The sequence below is a fragment of the Onychostoma macrolepis genome, chromosome 10 (assembly GCF_012432095.1).
Source record: "Onychostoma macrolepis isolate SWU-2019 chromosome 10, ASM1243209v1, whole genome shotgun sequence".
NCBI lineage: Eukaryota > Metazoa > Chordata > Actinopteri > Cypriniformes > Cyprinidae > Onychostoma > Onychostoma macrolepis.
The window spans coordinates 17,615,074-17,635,621 of NC_081164.1; the positions used below are offsets into that span (position 1 = coordinate 17,615,074).

Sequence of the window (20,548 nt, forward strand, 5' to 3'; positions counted from 1 at the left end):
AGAAGTTGCGAACGATGACTATTTATCATTTTAATAATCTGAATTGAAATGGTTAAAAGAATAATTCACCCAAAAATAATTGTTCCAAACCCGTGAGGCCTTTGTTCATCTTCAGAACACAAATGAAGATTTTTTGATGAAATCTGAGAGCTTTCTGACCCTCCGTAGACAGCAATGCAACTGATGCATTCAAGGCCCAGAAAGGTAGTAAGGACATTGTTAAAATAGTCCATGTGGCATCAGTGGTCACAGGTTTGGAATGACATGAGGGTGAGTAATTAATGACAGAATTTTCATTTTTGGATGAACTATCCCTTTAAGATAATCAGAGCCATGGCTTAGTGGGTAACACACATGCTCTAGACACACTGAGCTACAGCACTTGTTCAGGAGATGCAGGATTGAATCCAGCTTGCATCTAGAGTTTCTGTTAATAAAAAGATATAAAAACACACGGCCTGTCTCACTCTATACTGTCTCTCACTTTGTCTGTCTGACACCTGTCTCTCTCTCTCTCATTATTAGTCTTCTCGGGTACACATCACCAGGGCCGTTTTGGAGCAGTTTCTGTCATTTGCCAAGTATCTAGATGGGTTGACTCATGGAGCTCCTTTACTGAAGCAGCTGTGTGATCACGTTTTGTTTAATGCTGCCATCTGGATCCATACACCAGCTAAGGTGAGCTCGTCCCACACGCTAAAGGTCAAAATGAAGAGTCACATTTCACATCTGTCCATCGTTGTTAAATGTTTCAGTGTTCATAGCCGTAATTGTTATTTTTAAAATTCTTATGTAATAATAATAATAATAATGTAATCTCAAAATATAATAATGTGATTTTGAAATAACATTTCAAAGTATTAAAGTGTTTTACACTAACTTTCAAAAGTCGGTAAGATTTTTCGGTAACACTTTACAATAAGGTTCATTAGTTAACATTAGTGAACAAGAACTAAGCATGAACAATACTTCCACAGCATTTATTAATCTTAGTTAATATGTTCAGCATTTACTAATGCATTATTAAAATCACAAGTTGTGTTTGTTAACATTAGTTAATGCACTGTGAACTAACATGAAGAACGACTGTATTTTTATTAACTAGCATTAACAAAGATTAATAAAGAGTGTAATAAATTCATTGTTCGTTCATGTTAATTAATACATTAAGTAATGTTAACGAATGACACCTTATTGTAAAGTGTTACCGATGTTTCCATGTTTTTGAAATATGTCTCTTATGCTCACCAAAGCTGCATTTATTTGGTCATATTGTGAAATATTATTACAGTTTAAAATAACTGTTTTCTGTTTTAATATATTTTTTAAAATGTAATTTATTCCTGTGATGGCAAAGCTAAATTTTGTGCATCATTACTTCAGTCTTCAGTGTCACATGAACTTTGAGAAATCATTCTAATATGCCGATTTGGTGCTCAAAAAACATTTATTATTATTGTAATTACATTAAAATAGTGAAAATAATAGTCTAAAAATGGCAATATATGTAATATATAGTCTTGATACCGTCTGTACCCCATGAAACCACCACCAAAGGACCTTAAGTATAAGTGTAAGTGATAATGAAATTCTAACCCAAGCAGTCAGCTTACATTATGCTTGCTTGATTGCACAAAGCATATGCTTCTAGATATTTTTATCCGTCAAGTTTACGAGGTGTGAGTGAGCTTTGCATCCAAAGGCACTTGATCCACAAATTTGAAAAAAGTGCTATTCCTCTACAAAAGCAGAGAGGCTCAATTATTGGATAATGACCCAGGAAACATGACTGCAGGAAGAAACGATTGCCTGCTTTTGTTCCCTCGCCCGTCCACGCAGAAGAGTGAATATCCCGCAGTGACCACAGCCCTTTATGATAGAGAGAATGAAGAAACATCCAGAGGGAATGAAAAAGAGAGAGATGAAGTGAAGGCTTGAGCAGATATGTGAAATACTACTGCTATGGAGAAAGAAAAAGTCAAGCTATAGATTAGGTTTTTCGGACTGAGGCAGATTTGACATTTTTCAGTGTTCTTCCTTGATCTACTACACAAAGAAATTTGTTAAAAAAGCACCTATAGCAAACACACGGCAGTGAGATTTGCTCAGGCACTGCTTACATTTTCATAAGAAAATTTAAAAAGCTTAGTGGATTCAACTCGTCATTGTGAGGTCCTGGTTTTCTTGCGTATAAAGCTGTAATTTGGTTAGGGGGGAAATGTCCCCGTGATATTGACTTGAATCAGCAGGCTAGGTCAAACATGAGATTAAATGCACTGATAAAACTTGGTTTCCACAGCAGCCTCATTAAGCCTGAGCCTAATTAGCATGTCCATGTTGATCAGTGTAAGAAATGGCCGTGTGTAAATGTGTGATACACAGATGTGTGTGTATGTGTGAGGGTCCCACAGGGGACGGCTTCAGAAAAATGGCTTTTTACACAGAAGAGTCTATATTGGCCAATCAGAATCTAGGACCAGAACTATTGTTTTTGTTACTACCATTTCAGCCCATTTTAAATCGTGGAATCCACTGTGTGTGTTTTCCATTTCTCAGGTTCAGCTTTCTCTCTACACATACCTGTCGGCAGAATTCATTGGTACCGCCACCATCTACAGCACCATCCGTCGAGTGGGCACCGTCCTGCAGCTCATGCACACCCTCAAGTACTACTACTGGGCCAGCAACCCCCTGGAAAGTAGCGCTATCAGCCCTAAAGGCCTGGGTGAGTCCTCAAAAATGTCTGTTTGTAGAATTTACCACCTCACAAGAATATTTTACCCTTCACATCAAACTGTGCTGAATAATTGCACATAGTTGACAGAATCAGGTAGTGAAATTTGCCTTATGAAATCCCTAGACAGTGAGATCTCAAAATACCACAGAGGAAATAAACATGTTCTGGGAACAGCTGAGCGGTTCAGAAGTCCTCACACATGCTAACCATGTTGTGTTAGGGTGGCGTGTGTGTCTAGATAAAGACAGCCAGCAATATTAAGCATGAATGAATCTTGAAACACTGCCCACTCTTTTCCCCCCTCTGTCTCAGTCTATTTTTGTATCCTGTGCACTTTTGTGCCTCAGACTTTTGTTCTCTCTTGGTGCTCATCTTCATTCTAAATCTGGTTTCCTCTCAAGATGACACTCTCTCTGTTTGACTCTTCGGTGTTTTCCAGTTTCCTTCCCCATTTTATCAGTCTCTTATTTCTTTTCTCATTCTCTTGCCCGCTGTAGTTCTTCTTTCATGTGTTTCTCCTTCCTTCTCGCTGTTTTCCCAAATGCCACATGCAAAATCTGTCAGTTCTTCCATCTGTTTGCCATCTCTCTTTTTCTCCATCCTGGCCTTTCATTCCCAGAGGTGAGTCTCTGCGTTAGATTGATGCTATAGTGATGCTTTAAAGTCTGAAGTGAATGATTTGTAGCATCCAACATCTATAATAGCCATCACATTATGACAGCAAAGGTACAATACTGTTCAAAATTTGACATGGAAGGCTGCATTTATTTGAACAGAAATACAGCAAACCAGTAAAATTATGAAATATTATTTCAATATATTTTAAAATGTTATTTATTTCACTCATGGCAAAGCTGAATTACTACAGTCTTCAATGTCACATTACCCTTCAGATATCATTCTAATATGCTGATTTGGTGCTTAAAGAACATTTCTAATTGTTAGAATTATTATCAATGTTGAAAGGTTTGTTGAATAGAGAGTTCAAAGGAACATAATTTATTTGGAATAGAATTTTGTAACCATTTGAAAGTATCTCCTGTCACTTTTTCATCATTTGTGTGCATTCCTGTTAGTTAAATAATAAAATAAAAAAAGGAACTTTGTTATATAAAGATGCACTGATATTAAAATTCTGGCCAATTTTGCCTAGCATATTAAATTTAAAAGCAAAACACTCAAAATAAAATACTTTTTTTTTAAATGCTACAGGTGAATTTATGCATCATTATAAAGTACAGTATGAGAAATGGATATTCAATTTGAGAATTTAGAATGTTTAAAGATGAACTTTAAGAGGACATAAGATGAGAGCAAAGGCAATTTAAAAACAGGAAATGAACGTTCACATTGTCTTTGATCTGCTGGGTCGGTAAAAGCTGTGCATGTGCAACAGTTTTGGTATGTTGTCAATTATATTCTGTAGTGGATGTACTGGCCCTGCATTTCATCTTCCCGCCCCTGTGTACTTCAGATAACACTGTGACTCCTGCCTGCTTATCTCTGTTAGATGCAGAGCCCGTGTCACCATGGCAACCCTCCTGCCCTTCCCATGATGCTGCATGGGTCTGTCACATTGTAGAGCGACTGTGTTTGTTTCCAGTGTAACGTAGTGTTAATTTAGACTTCCTTTTAATTTATGTTTAGTCTTAATTGCATTTTAAAAGTCAAATGATTTCAATATGTAAATGTAAATTAACAAACTTTTGGCCGACAAAAACAATTTAATCTAATTCTAATTGCATTTCACGAAGCGTTCATTTGCATTTCTGTCTTGCGCGAGTCAATGACAAATATTTAGTTGTATTTTTGCATATGCAACGGATCTGTGATGATAACAGGCATTGATCGATCATCTCAGCTGACCTTGTTTTGACCCTTGGGATGCTGAACACTACGAGACACACGTGCACTGATCCAAGACAAATCTCTTCCTCCAGATCTCACAGTCTACACCCGCTCATCAGTTCTCTCACTGCACCAAATCATTGCAGCTGGGAAAGGTCAAGGGATGTACATGGCTACAAATAGACCTTGACCACATTCATAGCGTACAAATGCAGTACGCGGCAGAGCGCTTGTGTGTGTGTAACTGCACACAGACTGCTGAACCTCAGGGCAATGGCGTCACGCACCTGATGTTTGGATGAACATGGCTGGAGATGGGGAGGACGCTGACCTGCTTCATTACATCACACACGTCCACTGAGCTTTCTGTTACACTTTGGCTTACCATCCAGAAAGTGATTTGAATTTTTCATGGCGGCTTTGTAACGTCTGGGCGCTGCACATTCAATAAAAGATGAGGAGTGTGCATGTGTGTCTATTTGAGAAAGATAGTTTGGGATTGTAAAAAAGAGATGGCAAGAGAGAGAGAAATAGGGTGGTTGTGTGGTTTGGAAATGGGGTTGATGTGTCATTTAGAGGTTTGTATTCCCTAAGCTGCGTCTTAAGTGCTGTTTTTGTTTTCCTTGTTTTGTGTGTCGCTGTACTGAATTCTATTCGAACCCATTGCAAGAAACCTGCAGCTTTGAGCTGCGGCTTTTCCCTTGGCCCTGAATATTTTGTTTTTTTAGAAGTTTTAGTTTGTTCATTAATAGCTGGGTTAGATGAAAATCACTGTGATTTTTAGCTGTTAGTTTTGTAAAATATTCAAAGAGAGTGATGTAACCTCCTTAATATGTTTTTCCAACATTAGCTTAAACACAGAATTAGGAATCAAAATAATTTTTCGGTTCATTGATGATGATTAATAGCATATATTAAGGATCTCTCATATATTTAATTGCCATACGCAGGTGTTTATTAAGAGTTTAGATGTGTGCAACCCATGTAATCGTTGTAAATCACTGTGTTTTCTTACAGATGGTCCACGGCCCTCTCAGAAGGAGATTATATCCCTGCGGGCGTTCATGCTGCTTTTCCTCAAACAGCTCATTCTCAAGGTGAGACGGTGCAAAATCATTATAGATGTTAAATATATCTCTCTGTGTGTTCTAGTCAAACCAAAATTTATTCATTATAGTTTAGAAAATGGGAATAAAAAATAACAAGAACATATTTTAAACTTTGTCAGAACAAATTCATCTTGGTAATGTCAGATAACTTTGATAGAAAGGATGTAATGAATAAGGCTGAATAGCTGTCAGCTGTTAAATTTAAATTAGATAATACCAATTTAGGTCAACCAATTACAAAGCAATGCATAATTTTGTTCAGTCTGTAGTGTAAAAAGGTCGCATTAGCAATTAAAGAAAAACACTTAAGCAAAATGGTCAGGTCAAAGTGTCTTGAATAATTTTTGGTCCCAAATTTTTACCAATTTTACTGGTAGTCCACTGTATGAAGACGTTTTGGGTGTAATATGTCACTTTATTTTGCTATCCTCACTTAGTGTGTGTGTGAGTACATATAATATAGTATATATAGTATAATTTTGTGTAATTATAGTATGTTGAGAGAGGAATATATGCTGGATAAACTGTATAATTTATTCTTGTTCTGTATATATTTTTTATTTTCTTAATTGTGCATTTTGAATTTGATTTCAAATGTGATTGATCCATTCATCAAAGACTATATCAGAAATAAAGAAAAAATATCAAAATTAGACTTTATAATAAAACATCTTTGTCACATGTGGTTGCACATTCCATGTCATTTATGCTCTGCCTTGTTATGTGCATCAGCACTTTGTTCTTCAAAACTGATTTTATTTGACATGTCATTGCAATGATTCGGGCAGCCTGAATAAAATGCATTAGTTCCCAAGCAGTGACAGCGAGAAGACACGTTTGCTTTGTTAAAATAACACAATTTATCCTAATTTTTCCCTGAAATTCGATCCAGTTTGAAAGGCAGTCGTGCAGAAATTTGTTTATTTGCCTTTGTTTAAAAACAATACAGACGGCTTGATGGGGCCAACACCGAGAGAATTGCATTATGGATCATCGCTCGACACAAAGCAATGTGTGTTACGTGCACAGGATGTTGTCCTGTTTTGAGAAGCATGATGTGGTTGCCAAGCAGCACGTTTTTTCATTTAGCCACTGCCTTTTTGTTTCATTTCTATTATATTCTGCCCCCTTTCCACATTTCCTCGCTTTTCGTGCAGTTATTAGCATCGCGAGCGGCTTGTAATAGTGGCCCCAATCCATCAGAAATGCCCTTCACTTCACCAAACAAAGCAATGAGACTCGTTCACGCTTACACAATGTAAAGCAGCTACCCGCAACATCAAATGCTTTCCTTTTCATTCAGAACCTTGAAATACCCAATTTAAGTATCGATTAAGCTTCAGTTTTATAAGTAAATTTCCTCAGACGTCAAAAATGTTTAAAAACAATATCCATAGCATGCAAGAAATACATTGCAAGACGTTTAGTCAGGTGCCTTTAAAACCTTTAACTCAAGCATTAGAAAAATGTTATTGTCATTATTTATTATTATTATTAATTTCTAAATTGATAGACGTCTTTAAATTATTAATTATTCACAACATAACTTTTTGTGCTCTCCTTTTCCTTTTAGGACCGAGGAGTGAAGGAAGATGAGTTGCAGAGCATATTAAACTACCTGCTGACCATGCATGAGGTAAAACTGATCAATAAATGGAGCAAAGGTCTTGTGGTCTAATTTTCTTTAGCCTTTATTAAAAAAACTTAATAAAAAACAAGCTGCTTAAATCTGTCTGGAAGGCTGAAATATTCACCTCAGGTGTCAGAAGTGCAGAAGTATTTGAGTCCATCAGGAAGGCGCTAGTATTATCCTGAAAGCTGCATTAATGCTTTGATTGAGTCCCATGAAATTGCAGTAATGCACCATCTCTGCAGCCATTTGATTGAAAACACCAAATGAATCCTGAAAACTGCTAGTTAAGTGCAGCATTATATAACACCCAGACATTTTAAGGGTATCTGGTGGATCATTACAGTCTACTGTTGTGTGGTTCAATGTCTGTTTGTTCATTTTACTCTCCTGTAGGATGAAAACATCCATGATGTGCTCCAGCTCTTGGTCGCGCTCATGTCTGAGCACCCCGCCTCCATGATCCCTGCCTTCGACCAGAGGAATGGAATACGGTGAGGCCTCGGGGACAAACGGCTCTTGCATAGTCTGGTTACGTAACTGAAATAGATTTGGGCTGTCACAGCTGTTTCAATCACATTCCCTCTCGCCTCACAACCCATCACAAGCGACTTAAGTGCTTGTAACTGCCCTCCCCATGAATTCACACCCTCTGGGTATCTTTATGATATTTTATTATTAGGGCTGTCAATCAATTCAAATGTGTAATCAAGATTGTTCTCATAATTTTTCCATAGTTGAAGGAAAAATCAATCCAAAAATGAAAATTCTGTCAACCTTATGTTGTTCTAAATGTCTTTTTTTCTTCAGAAGAAGATAAAAACTCTTTTGATTCAAAAAATACAATGCAAGTCAATGAGAACTGGAACTATTTTCTAAACAAAATTCCTCAAAATATCCTCATTTGTGAAAAAAAAAATGCACAAGGTTTGGAATGATATGAGGGTGGGTAGAAAAACCATCTATATTTCTCAAACTGCACAGCAAGTGCAAACACAGAATGCAAATCTGCAGTTATTCAATAATGTCACCACATTTCTCAAAATTGTATCTCCGTTACTTTTCAGAGTCATCTACAAGCTCCTGGCCTCCAAAAGCGAGAGTATACGAGTCCAAGCTCTTAAAGTTCTCGGCTACTTCCTGAAACATCTGGGACACAAGTGAGTTTTAATAATCAAGACATTTGTGTGAAGACCTGTATATGAGCATACAAAGTTGTGTGTTGGTGTGTTGGCATGCAAAGAAACCTCGGCTGGGTCATTCCTACTGTGCAGGTAATTGTCGTGTTAAGTTTTCTTCATTTCAATTTCTTGAGCTTATGCAGTGCATATTTTTGCAAGTCTGGTACATTAAAACCTTTTTATAAAAATAGGCCCTTTGGTTATAATACAGCCGCATTTTAGAAGTTCAAAAGGTACAGCATGGACAGAAATGACCCGGCTATGTGTACCTGCCCTTTCAGCAAGGGAAGAGAGCACATTTGGAGAATGAGTGTTCTGCAGCTGACAGGAAGTGTTAAACGCATGGGCTACTGCTGGAATAATTGTTCTGACAGCTCGTGTGTCCGGCAAGGCAGAGCTTTAGACAAGATGCTACAAAGAAAACAATTCGATATAAAACCAATTTTCACTCAGAAATACTAGTAAATATCACAATTAATTACAAAGGAATGCCAAGTGACAAATCAAATTAAATGTGAAGTTTTGAAGTAGAAAGACTGAAATATAAATATATGAGACTGAAATAATCTGTTTTATTTACAACTTTGCTTTTACTTTTTGTAAAAACAATGTATTGATGTTATTCATCTTTATTCAGACATCCATCACTTTCCTGCTTAAAAAGAAAATTGTATTTTAAAAAAAATTATTCTTCAAGTAGAATATAAAATAAAATCTGGTTAGTGTCATTTTTCAAACTTGCTTTCCTAGTAAGTTTGTCCTAGTACTTACTATTATAATAACAATAAATTATGCATAATTACATGTAAGTAAACCTAAGCCAAACCCTAATCCTAAATCTAACCATACAGTAAGTACAGGTAGTGAATTAATATTACTCAGTGCTTAAATGTATAATTACACTGTAACACCTTAAAATAAAGTGTAACCCAGATTTCATACATCTGTTATTACAGACATTTAGGAAATTTAGGTTTCTGTCAGACACACCCACTTGCAGGACTGTGTGTCATTAATTTGCATATTAATTTGTTATACGCATCTTCAGCCTTGTCTGAGAGGTGAATTAAATGCATCTGATCGGCAGTCTTTGTGCTGTCACGTCCCCTCCCCTGACTGACGTGCTCGGGAACACTGATGTCTCCGAAAGGCTGTAAGAGGGCCACTGACAGCTGTGTGTTTGTGTATGTGTGTGCCCTTGAGGAGTGCGGTGTCACTTCTAATCGCATCAGTGTGCCAGTAGCATGCGTCTCCTCATTGATCTTAATGGTGTGGAAGGCTGTGGGGTAAAATTGAACCAGTGAGTTTATACCTGCCTTTGCATTGTCAATGTCACCGCAAACAACATGACACGTGCGCCTCTTATCTCACTTCCCCCTGTGCTCTGTGTGTGTGTGTGTGTGTGTGTGCACACAGGAGGAAGGTGGAGATCATGCACACACACAGCCTCTTCACGTTGCTCGGAGAGCGACTAATGATGCACACCAGCACTGTGACCATCACCACCTACAACACACTCTATGAGGTATCCACTCGTCTGCACATAACGGTTCTAGGTTAAACACTTTCTATATACACTATACAGTAATGCATTATAAAGGTATTTCTAAAGGTCCACACAGTATGTTTTGCTCTCAGGGATATGGTGGCTGTCACAATTGGAGAATCTCACAAAGCGAAGCAAACATTTTCAATTACCACAGCCATCGTAGAAATTCTCTATAAGGTTATATGATTATAACTACCATGATTCAATTTTACTAGAAGCAGAATTGTCCAATAACAAGAAATATTCATATCTTTGTGTAAAACGAGTTTAGAATGAGGGGAAAAATACACTTCAATGCATTTTAATAAATTATGATGCCTTTTTATAACCATTGTAATCATTTATCTATTCATAAATATTTATTGCCACAGTTCTTAAAACAGTGAACCACAAGAGGCTGTGCATGTAGTGAGTTTACCAAGAGTAAAAGGCATGAAAAGTGTCTGAAACAGCTTTATGATAAACACCAATGTTTATTAAAATGATAATATCCAAGTTAAGAAATAGAATATATTAAATAATGTGTTAGCAAAAGTATTAATTATTTATTTTCATATATATTTTTATAACACATTATTAAGGCTTCATAGAAAGTGTTCTCTCTGAAATCTCATCTTTAATATATTTATAAGAATGATGATTGTGTTTATTTGAATAACATGTAAGTAAATAACTGAATTTTGTCTAATGTAGATCTTAACAGAACAGGTTTGCACTCAGGTGGTGCACAAGCCTCACCCAGAACCCGATTCTACAGTCAAGATCCAAAACCCAAGTAAGTGTCTTTTGTTCATTTCATTTCTACTTATTTTATCAGATCAGTTTCAACACACACCAGATCAATGTCTAAGCAATGTCTTTTTCCATTTCTCTCTCTCCTTTGTCTTTTTGATTTTCTCAGTGATTCTGAAGGTTGTGGCTACGCTGCTTAAAAGTTCCTCCCCCAGCGCTGAGCTGATGGAAGTACGACGCCTCTTCTTGTCCGACATGATCAAACTCTTCAGCAACAGCAGAGAGAACAGACGGTAAGCCGTTTGTACACACTAGTAGTACTAAATCTGTGTTTGGGTTTTTTGTCTAAAGTAAATTCTTTTTCCATTTGATATACGGACACACTTTTTTCATGCTGTGGCCAATTGAAAACAATCTAGCTTAGAATATTCTTATATTCATAAGAAATTCATAGCTTTTTACTGTTGAGTAAAAAGGCATTTCCTCTCTAACCTTCTCTGAGAAAACACCTGACACACATACAAACAACCACTAATATTTATAGATAAACAGAGAAAATAATTTTACAAGATGAATCAAACAACCATACAAATCCCCTCTTGCATACAAACATGCTCGCAGAAATCCAGACATATGCAGACACTACAATAATTTAATACACGCAAGCTGTATGCAAACATCAGAAGCATTTAGCGTCTCCCTCTCAGTGGGAAAGACGCTCCCTCCTATTAAATCAATTAGCGTCATAATTAATGCATTGAGGAATGAAGATTTGAAGTGGCATTCTCTCTGCATTGTTCCGTTTCGTGGGCTCCTGCGGAGGCTAAGCCTGACTGTCACCTGTTGGACTCGTGTTAGCTTTATTTGCTCATTAGTAAGATTTTGGTAAATTGAGTGTGTGTGTATCTGCACACTTCTATCCTAAACAAGCCCACTGCGCACCATGCACCCAGGCCCACTCAGTCAGCTGCTGCCATGGTTACAACTGCATACCAAAATCACAATGCATATTTTAGCAGTGGTGAAGTGGGACTGCTTGTTTCTGTATTCCATAACAAGCCCGGCATTCTGAAGTGAGCAAACGTGTCTGGAATCTAAGATGACAAGAGTGAAGGAGTATTTCCAGCAAGTTCCAGCAATCATAAAGCGCTCCCTCCTTAGTACTTTGCGTAGGCTGTTTGTTTTTATGTGGATCTGATACATTCAGCCTTTGTTTACAGAGTGATTCTCTAAGTTTAGATTTGATTTAGTTCTGATTATGGTGAGTAAAGGTTTCTAGGTTTCCGTTACTGGAATGAATTAAACATGGGGTAATAATTAGGGCATGTGACTAGGTCCCACTTTATATTAGGTGGTCTTAACTACTATGTACTTACATTTTGAATGAATCATTTGGTACAATGCACTTATTGTGTACATACATGTTTTTACATTTTTTAAATACCAATATGTAATTACATCTGTAATTAATTTCTGTAATTACATTCATAATTACACTGTTGACCCATCCCTTACACCGTAACCCACCCTTAAACCTACCCATACCCCCAAACCTGTCCGTAACCTTACCCGTATCCCACCTCAATAGCAGCAATAGTGTTTTGCAATACAGTATGAACACAATAAGTACATAGTAGTTAAGGCCACCTAATATAAAGTGTGACCTGTGACTATAATATAGCTCACTGCTGTTTGAAAGATTTTTCAGACCATTTCACACACTATTAAAAAATAGAAATACAAAATAAAATCACAACGTTAATGTTAAGTATGAAAAATGGACATGGATATTTATTTTTAAGTGTTCAAAAGATTACATGTAACAGTGTTATTGAAGTTATGGAAGTATAAAGTTTTGGAAGATTAACTTCAAATGAGCATTAGATGACTTAAAGGATGCAAAAATGGAGGAAATGAGTATGCACATTTAAGTATCTTTTGAAAACTAGCGTATAGTCACTGTTAAAAACAGGTGGTGTAAAATTTAGCATCAGTAAACATTCTGCTTGAGTGAATAATTAGTCCATTCTATCTAAATTGGCAACATGGTGTCGTTTGTAATGTGTGTAGGTGTCTGCTGCAGTGTTCAGTGTGGCAGGACTGGATGTTCTCTCTGGGCTACATTAACCCAAAGAACCCAGAGGAGCAGAAGATCACCGAAATGGTCTACAACATATTCCGTATCCTGCTTTACCATGCCATCAAGTATGAGTGGGGAGGCTGGCGCGTGTGGGTGGACACACTCTCCATCGCCCACTCCAAGGTTAGAGCAAGCCGATCTGCAGCTCTTAGCACTTTTCTTGATATATTTAGTTTGGTAATATCACATTTAATGGTTTTAATGCATTCCTTATGTCAGTGATGGATGAAAGAGTTGTTATTTTTACCATCTCCACTCTTTGGTCTTGTCTTTTGGTCATGTTAACAGTAATAGTATTTGATTTAGTTAAACACCTCTGAGTCTTTTTTTCCTAATTGTACAAGTGTTGCAATGATCCAATTGAATCCATCTAATGGTGGAGATGATAAAATAAAAAATCTGCATGGAAAGTAGACCAACACCGAGGTAGACTCACAACACTGCTACCCACCTCTTTAGGTGACCTATGAGGCGCACAAAGAGTACTTGGCAAAGATGTACGAGGAGTACCAACGGCAAGAGGAAGAGAACATCAAGAAAGGAAAGAAAGGTTCCGTCAGCACAATTTCCGGCCTTTCCGCCCAACCCACCACTGTCAACGGAAACCTGGAGATCCGTGAGATCGATGACACATCTCAGACGCAGACACCAGAGAGCGAGGCAGACTATGGAGAAAACGCAGACTCTCGGATTCTGCTGGCTGAGACCAAAGGTCCGGAGGGCGAAGCCGAACGGTCGGCCGCAGGGGTTCGTGTGGAAGTCCATGACTTGCTGGTAGACATCAAAGCTGAGAAGGTGGAGGCTACAGAGGTTAAATTAGATGATCTGGATCTGTCCCCGGAGGTTCTCGGAGGAGGTGGTGGCATGGAGAATGGTCCCTTGGTGGAAGTAGACTCGCTGTTGGACAGCGCCTACTGTGCAGCAGTTCACAAGCTCAATGGGAGCCTTGTCCCCAAAGAGGAGGAGAGCGTTGTGGTGGGTTTAACTGAAGACGATGGGAACATGGGTCCTCTAATCACACTCGCAGATGAGAAGGACAGCGTTCCCAGCAACAATGGCTTCCTGTTCCCCAAGGTGGATGAGAAGCTGCTTCCCTCATTGGCGTCGACGGAACCCCTGGTGCTGCCCAGCCCTGAACAGCCTCCTTGTCCAACAACTCCACACACTTCAAGCGCCAGTGACGACCTCAGCCTGCTAGCCCACATGACTTCTTGTGGTTCAGATCTGGTTCAAACCCCAAGTGGCCTAACAGAAGATGATGGGTTTAAGTTGCAGAGCTCCTTGGCGGACATCAGCACACTGGCAGAAGCCGAGGCCCAGGCTGCAGCCAGGGCAGCAGAGTGTTTGGAGCAAGAGGTCGGGGAGGCCAGGGCAGGAAAGAGTGGAGGCGATGCAGCCAGCACCACTTCAGACACAGAGAGATCCGACGATGGAAAGGACAAAGAAATGAAGAAGATTCAGACTACAGCCACCACGCAGGTGCGAATCACTCATTCTGTCTTTGATATGATTTATTATTTTTTGATGGTAACTCTCGGAAATGCTTACTCGCCCTCATGTTGTGCCAAACCTGTGTGACTTACAGTTTACACTAGTGCATTTTCTTTTGCTAAGGTTACGCCTGTTATTTACATTACGACCCTCGAAAACTGGAACTTTCGAAAACGTTGCAGACCTTGTTTTAGTTTGAAAAGTCCAGGGTTGCGTTTCAGTGTAAATAAGCCAAAACGGAGACTTTTGAAAATGATGGCATGGCTGCCTACATTCGCTCTGCATATCTTGACGGCTGTGTGAACAATAACATCATGCCAACCAACTTTCTATTTACACTTTTAACACATGCCCTGTGTGTATGTGACATTTTTCCGTTGTGTAGTGTGGACGGAGATTGTTTCTGAAACACAGCAAAAATTAAACAAAAATGCACTTGTTTAAACAGGGCATACTTTCTAATGTGGAATACAAAAAATCTTCATGCTGCCCTATTCCATAGATGAAAGAGAATGGGGGCAGATGCTGTTAAGCTCCAAAAATGAGTAAAGTTGTCCATATGACTTTTCTCATCAGTTTTCTGAAACCTTACAATGCAATGAAACCAACCGAAATTTAAAAAAAACATTCACTGCAATTGCAATCACATTCAATTAAAATTGACATTTAAATTGCATTTCAAAATTGGTGCATTGCATTTGGTTAAGAGGCATCTGAGAATTTATCCATTGTTGTCAAACTCTTCTTAACATGTCTTACTGTGGTATATTTGAATATATCAGGGTTGTCCAATCCTGCTCTTTTTAAGGACCACCAGTTTAGCTCCAACACACCTGCCTGGAAGTTTCTAGTGAGTCTGAAGACCTTGATTAGCTGGTTCAGGTGTGTTTAACTGGGGCTGGAGCTAAACTCTGCTGGAAGGTGGCCCTCTGGGAGCAGGATTGGACAACACTGGAATATTCATTGACACAAATGAGATTTGAAATCTCTGGCTGAGGACAGTATTTCGAGGAAGTAACAAGGTAGTTATTGAATAACTTGCATTCTTTAAAGCATCTCTTTTTATGTTCGACCAAGGATAGACCGTTATGAGTTGCCACTCATTAAATAAATGAATACTGTTATGAACTAACAAGCAATCAAATCTGATGGCTTGGACGAATTATTAAATTGGTGCTTTTCTGCAGGCTCTTCATGGTCGTATGTCGGGTCAGATGGAGAGGGACCTCCGTGTGGATCTGGGCTTCAGGGGCATGCCGATGACAGAGGAACAGCGGCGACAGTTTAGCCCCGGCCCTCGAACTACCATGTTCCGTATCCCAGAATTCAAATGGTCACCCATGCATCAGCGCCTTCTCACTGACCTGTTGTTCGCTCTGGAAAGTGACGTACACATGTGGAGGAGGTATGAGAGTTTTTGGCTTTGGTTTTGGTTCATCTTCCCAGATGAACGTCTTTTGTCCTGGAACAACTTTTCTGACCCTCTGATCCCCAACCCTAACCCCAACCTTACTCCTAGCCTTGTCTGTAAAATCAGATTAGTTGTTCTAGGACCAACAAGGATCTCATACTCTAGTTCTCTGTAACCTCTTTTGTGTTACTTGACAGTAAAACTCTGAAAAGACGAACACGTTATATGCTTTTACATGTTCTTGCTTCACTGCTGTCTTCTTTTGTTCTCTCTTTCTCTCAGCCACTCTACGAAATCGGTCATGGACTTCGTAAACAGTAACGAGAACATTATATTTGTCCACAACACCATCCACCTCATTTCTCAGATGGTTGATAACATCATTATAGCGTGTGGCGGGATCCTTCCCCTGCTCTCTGCTGCAACCTCCCCATCTGTAAGTGGCACTTGAGCGGCCCCTAGTGGATATTCACATCAGTACAAACATCCCTGAATTGTAAAACCAGTTTCCAGTGGCTGATTTTTCTTTTTTGTTTGGAAGGGCTGTAATGGGATCATTTAGAATCTAATAGAAGAAAAAAGAATATCACTGAATGTTATATTGGCGCTGAATGGCGACAATACATATCTGATCTTATACAGATTTCAAGAATAAGAGTGCTGAATCCAGATCAGTATTTTTTTGCCTACACATGTAAACATCCTTGAGTGCTGCTGATGTCAAATTTCATCCTCTGTCAGTGCTTTTACCCCAAGATCTTAAATATGAACACAATCTCTAATTTTGCCGCTCTCTTCTCCTTTGTTCTTTGACACTTTACCTGCAATCTAACCTTTTTATTTCTGGCAAACATTCTTACAGCTTTTTCAGAAATTTTCTCTGACTGACTCTATTGCTTATTAACCAGCTTTTTTGTGCCTTTGTATCCTTTGTTGTCTGTATTGCCTCTAATTCCTTCTTGCCCTTCCCTGTTTCTCTCTTCTTTTTTTTTTTGTCTTTTTTGTTTCTTTTGCATGTACAGAGTTCTAAGGTTAGTGCAAACCCTGTAAGTTCCAATTTATTTATTCTTCTCTAACATTCACAGTCTTGTTTATTTTTTAACGTTACATTTTAATATCACTAATGCCACAGTTCAGAATGTATGATCCATTTCAGATCATTTCCATCTTTTCTGTCTCTTTCAGCCTCAGACTGAGTGTGTACATTCATTCAATTTATTCATAAAAGATTTATGATGTATGTATTGCACTCAAAGTTGCACTCAGTAATTCATGTTCATGTTAAGCTGAACAATATTCCAGCCACCTTGGATTCGGTATAGAGGAATTATAAGTGCATCATGCAAAAGTTAATTTATTATCTATGTAAAAGTGTCCAGTAAGTAGTGAGTGGTATCTGGCTGATCATATGATGTAAAAAGTGAGTGAACATGATTTTAAATATATTTTCAGAAGTACTTTTTTTTTTTTTTCTTCATGCATAGAACACTTTTAATTAGTAAAACAAACTGAGTGCACCTTTAAATATGAGATTATGGATGTATTAAAATGCAAATTTGTCAGTATTATTCTGTTATATGATCAGTTTAAGTGGTCGTATCTGATAAAGTATCTTATCAGACCTCCATCATAATCGTCTGTTATTCATGGAAAACCTTCAAACAGACAGATGCTGATATTAAATTGCATTAAATAAATTAGCGCACACCATGGTGCAGTGATGAGCCCCCCGGCTCTATTGGTCCATTTATAAGGGTCGTTATTAAATTTCAACTTCATTTGTTCCCCTCTGTGTTGGTCATAAAGACACAAGGAGGTTCTTGTTTACAGAAAGGGACAAAAAGCAATGAAGTTAATAGCCTGCCAGGAAGCTCTGGCACAGGGGCGGAGGTGGGTCCGAGCTATTCCCCCTATATATACCCACAATGCACCACTGCGTGACCTCTTATTCGCCACTATTATGTCTCCTAGCAACAAGCATGTTCCCAGTTTTCAACATCAATTATGTTTTTTTTTTTTTTTAGCACTCAGCTGTGTGTTTTAAGATAGCGGTTCATATCTCCATCACCCCATATTTTTCACAAGAGGCTTTAAAAAGAATTTAAAAGCATTTTTGCCTCTGCTTGAAAGACTCCATAGTGGGTCTGTTTTTGTTTGCTTTGTAAAAAGGTTTGTTCTTTGTAACACACTATGTAATTGTTGAACTTTTGATATTGATGTTGCAAAATGGTGACGTGTTTCCTGACCACCGCAAAGATTAAGCGTGCACAGCACTGCCTGTTCACACTCAAATGGGTGTCACACTGGTTTGAACACACTTCCTTCTAGTGGTGTGAGGATTTCCAAGCACCTTCCTCCCCAACTAAATGTTTCTGAGAGGCATGTTTCATGTGAAGTTGGCCTGGCATTATTGATTTGCTGCTATCACACATTTGTTTGTTTGTCAGCACATTGGCAGTAGTATAATCCTGTATAAATGTGAGCATTACTCTGTGTGTGTTTTTGCTTCAAAATGTATTAGGATGTATTTCTAAACTTCTGGCCTTTTGGTTATGTGTATGTGTGTCCTCCCAGACGGAGCTTGAGAATGTGGAGGCGACCCAGGGCATGTCGTCAGAAACAGCGGTCACATTTCTGAGCCGGCTGATGGCCATGGTGGATGTGCTCGTGTTTGCCAGCTCTCTCAATTTCAGCGAGATTGAGGCTGAAAAGAACATGTCGTCAGGGGGGCTAATGCGCCAGTGTCTACGATTAGGTATGTGTGATGTATCTTACCCATGTAAATATTTGAAATGTGTCATTTTTTTTGTATACTGCATGTTCTTTGACTAAATATATAAGGTTTTTGTACCTTGCTGAAGTACTGTATTTAATTCATGTGGCAACAAAACCACTGGTTAAAAAGAAGTTAATATATGAAGCCAATTAATCAAACAAGACCCGCAGTGTTTACACTCCTCGAATGACTCACTTCTCTCCCCATTATTAATATGGGATAGAAGAAACTATTTAGACATTTATAAAATACACATTTCACCTTTAAAAGGGGTTTGCACAAGGAAATAGCTATAATGCGCAACTATGTTTGTACACTACCGTTCAAAAGGACTTTTTATATTATATAAAAAAGAAAATTATATTTTTATTCAGGAAGGAGGCATTAAATAAATCAAAAGAAACATGAAAGACTTTTACATTGTACATCTTTCTATTCATCAGAGAATTGTGAAAAAACATTATCACCGCTTCCACAAAAATGTTTCATATTAAAATGATTTAATATGATTCATTTTAAAATATATTAAAATAGAAAAGTTAGTTTTATTGTATTTTTGATCAAATAAATGCAGCTTTGATGAGCATAAGAGACTTATTTCATATTTCATTTATTTTTTTAAAAATCTTACCAACCCACTTTTGAACGGTAGTGTAACTGTGTGTCTGTGTGGTGTGATGTGAATATCAAGCCAGACGTTCTAGTAAAACTGTTTGTCTCTTCTCAGTATGTTGTGTAGCAGTGAGGAACTGTCTGGAATGCAGGCAGAGGCAGAGAGACCGAGGCAGCAAAACCTCGCTGCCAATCAGCAAGACCCAGGAGAACCTACAGACTGCAGCGTCCACCAGCAAGGTTATACACTCACACACCTGCACAAACACAAGAGAACAGACACACATGCACACAAACACATAGTAAAGTGTCTCTGAAAACACATCAAATGCACATTAGAAACACAGAAACAGAACAACCATCAATAGATTTTTACTATAAAACTTTTATCATGCAATTATTTACATAATTAAACCAGTGTATGTCCATGTGTGTGTGTCCTGTGGTTTAATGTATGATTCTTTCATCCTCTCTACCGCAGACCGTCATACAGAACGTCCCGCGTAACCTTTCTCCCATCAAAGACCCAGACAGACTGCTTCAGGACGTGGACATCAATCGTCTCCGAGCTGTCGTTTTCAGAGACGTGGTGAGACACTCACTTACCTGCACCGGAGCAAAGTGTGTATGTTAGCATGAACAGAATGATTGTTAACCATACTCTGTGTTCAACAGGATGACAGTAAACAGGCTCAGTTCCTGGCTCTGGCTGTGGTCTACTTCATCTCTGTCCTTATGGTGTCCAAATACCGGGACATCCTGGAGCCACAACGGGAGATCGGCAGGTCCAGCAGCCTATCAGGGAGAAGTATCCGACAAGAGATCAATTCACCCACCAGCACAGGTGAACTTAGCATCTGCAGTGTCATTATGAGCGTGTGACCTTGATTATACTCAATAGATGTGTATCTTTAGTCGTATACCATTTAAACACTCCACAAATGCTAAGTGTTTAAATGCACTCAGACACCTTCCACTCAGACATTTCTTAACTGTCTCTGATTATCTCTGCTATATAGTCATCCAGTTACTCCCCGCAGGGAGGATTTCATCAACTTAAGTGTGCAAGGCATTATTGCAAAGCTTTATCTGAGTGCACTATTGAATTAATACTCAGGTGGAAAAGAACTGCTTGGCATAGGATGCAGTAAACTGCACAAACTGTATCTATTACGGAAGCAGCTCTGAACTGCTTCTGTAATGACTGAATCTCTGCTCGTATCTCTGACTCTCATGTTCACCAAGATTGCATCTATTTGTTAAATAATAAAGTTAAAATAGTAATATTGTGGAAAAGTATTGCAATTTAAAATAAGTTTTTTTTTATTTTGA

The 20,548-nt window shown here is 38.4% G+C and overlaps 1 protein-coding gene across 12 annotated transcripts in view; it reads left to right on the plus strand.

Annotated features, from left to right (window-relative positions):
* The window catches only part of nbeaa (neurobeachin a), a 121,618-nt gene that overhangs the window by 78,450 nt on the left and 22,620 nt on the right, over positions 1-20,548 (plus strand). For 7 of the 12 annotated variants that reach the window (XM_058789076.1, XM_058789084.1, XM_058789085.1 and 4 more), the window contains exons 12-30: positions 526-678; positions 2,557-2,725; positions 5,603-5,682; positions 7,268-7,330; positions 7,721-7,818; positions 8,392-8,484; positions 9,922-10,030; positions 10,748-10,829; positions 10,956-11,079; positions 12,857-13,049; positions 13,386-14,405; positions 15,605-15,822; positions 16,111-16,264; positions 16,851-16,874; positions 17,635-17,718; positions 18,403-18,583; positions 19,332-19,456; positions 19,698-19,805; positions 19,892-20,060. In XM_058789076.1, coding sequence (XP_058645059.1) covers positions 526-678; positions 2,557-2,725; positions 5,603-5,682; positions 7,268-7,330; positions 7,721-7,818; positions 8,392-8,484; positions 9,922-10,030; positions 10,748-10,829; positions 10,956-11,079; positions 12,857-13,049; positions 13,386-14,405; positions 15,605-15,822; positions 16,111-16,264; positions 16,851-16,874; positions 17,635-17,718; positions 18,403-18,583; positions 19,332-19,456; positions 19,698-19,805; positions 19,892-20,060 — 3,247 coding nt within the window. The remainder of the gene's footprint in view (positions 1-525; positions 679-2,556; positions 2,726-5,602; positions 5,683-7,267; positions 7,331-7,720; positions 7,819-8,391; positions 8,485-9,921; positions 10,031-10,747; positions 10,830-10,955; positions 11,080-12,856; positions 13,050-13,385; positions 14,406-15,604; positions 15,823-16,110; positions 16,265-16,850; positions 16,875-17,634; positions 17,719-18,402; positions 18,584-19,331; positions 19,457-19,697; positions 19,806-19,891; positions 20,061-20,548) is intronic. The other 5 variants (XM_058789083.1, XM_058789089.1, XM_058789087.1 and 2 more) reach the window with 3 other exon arrangements.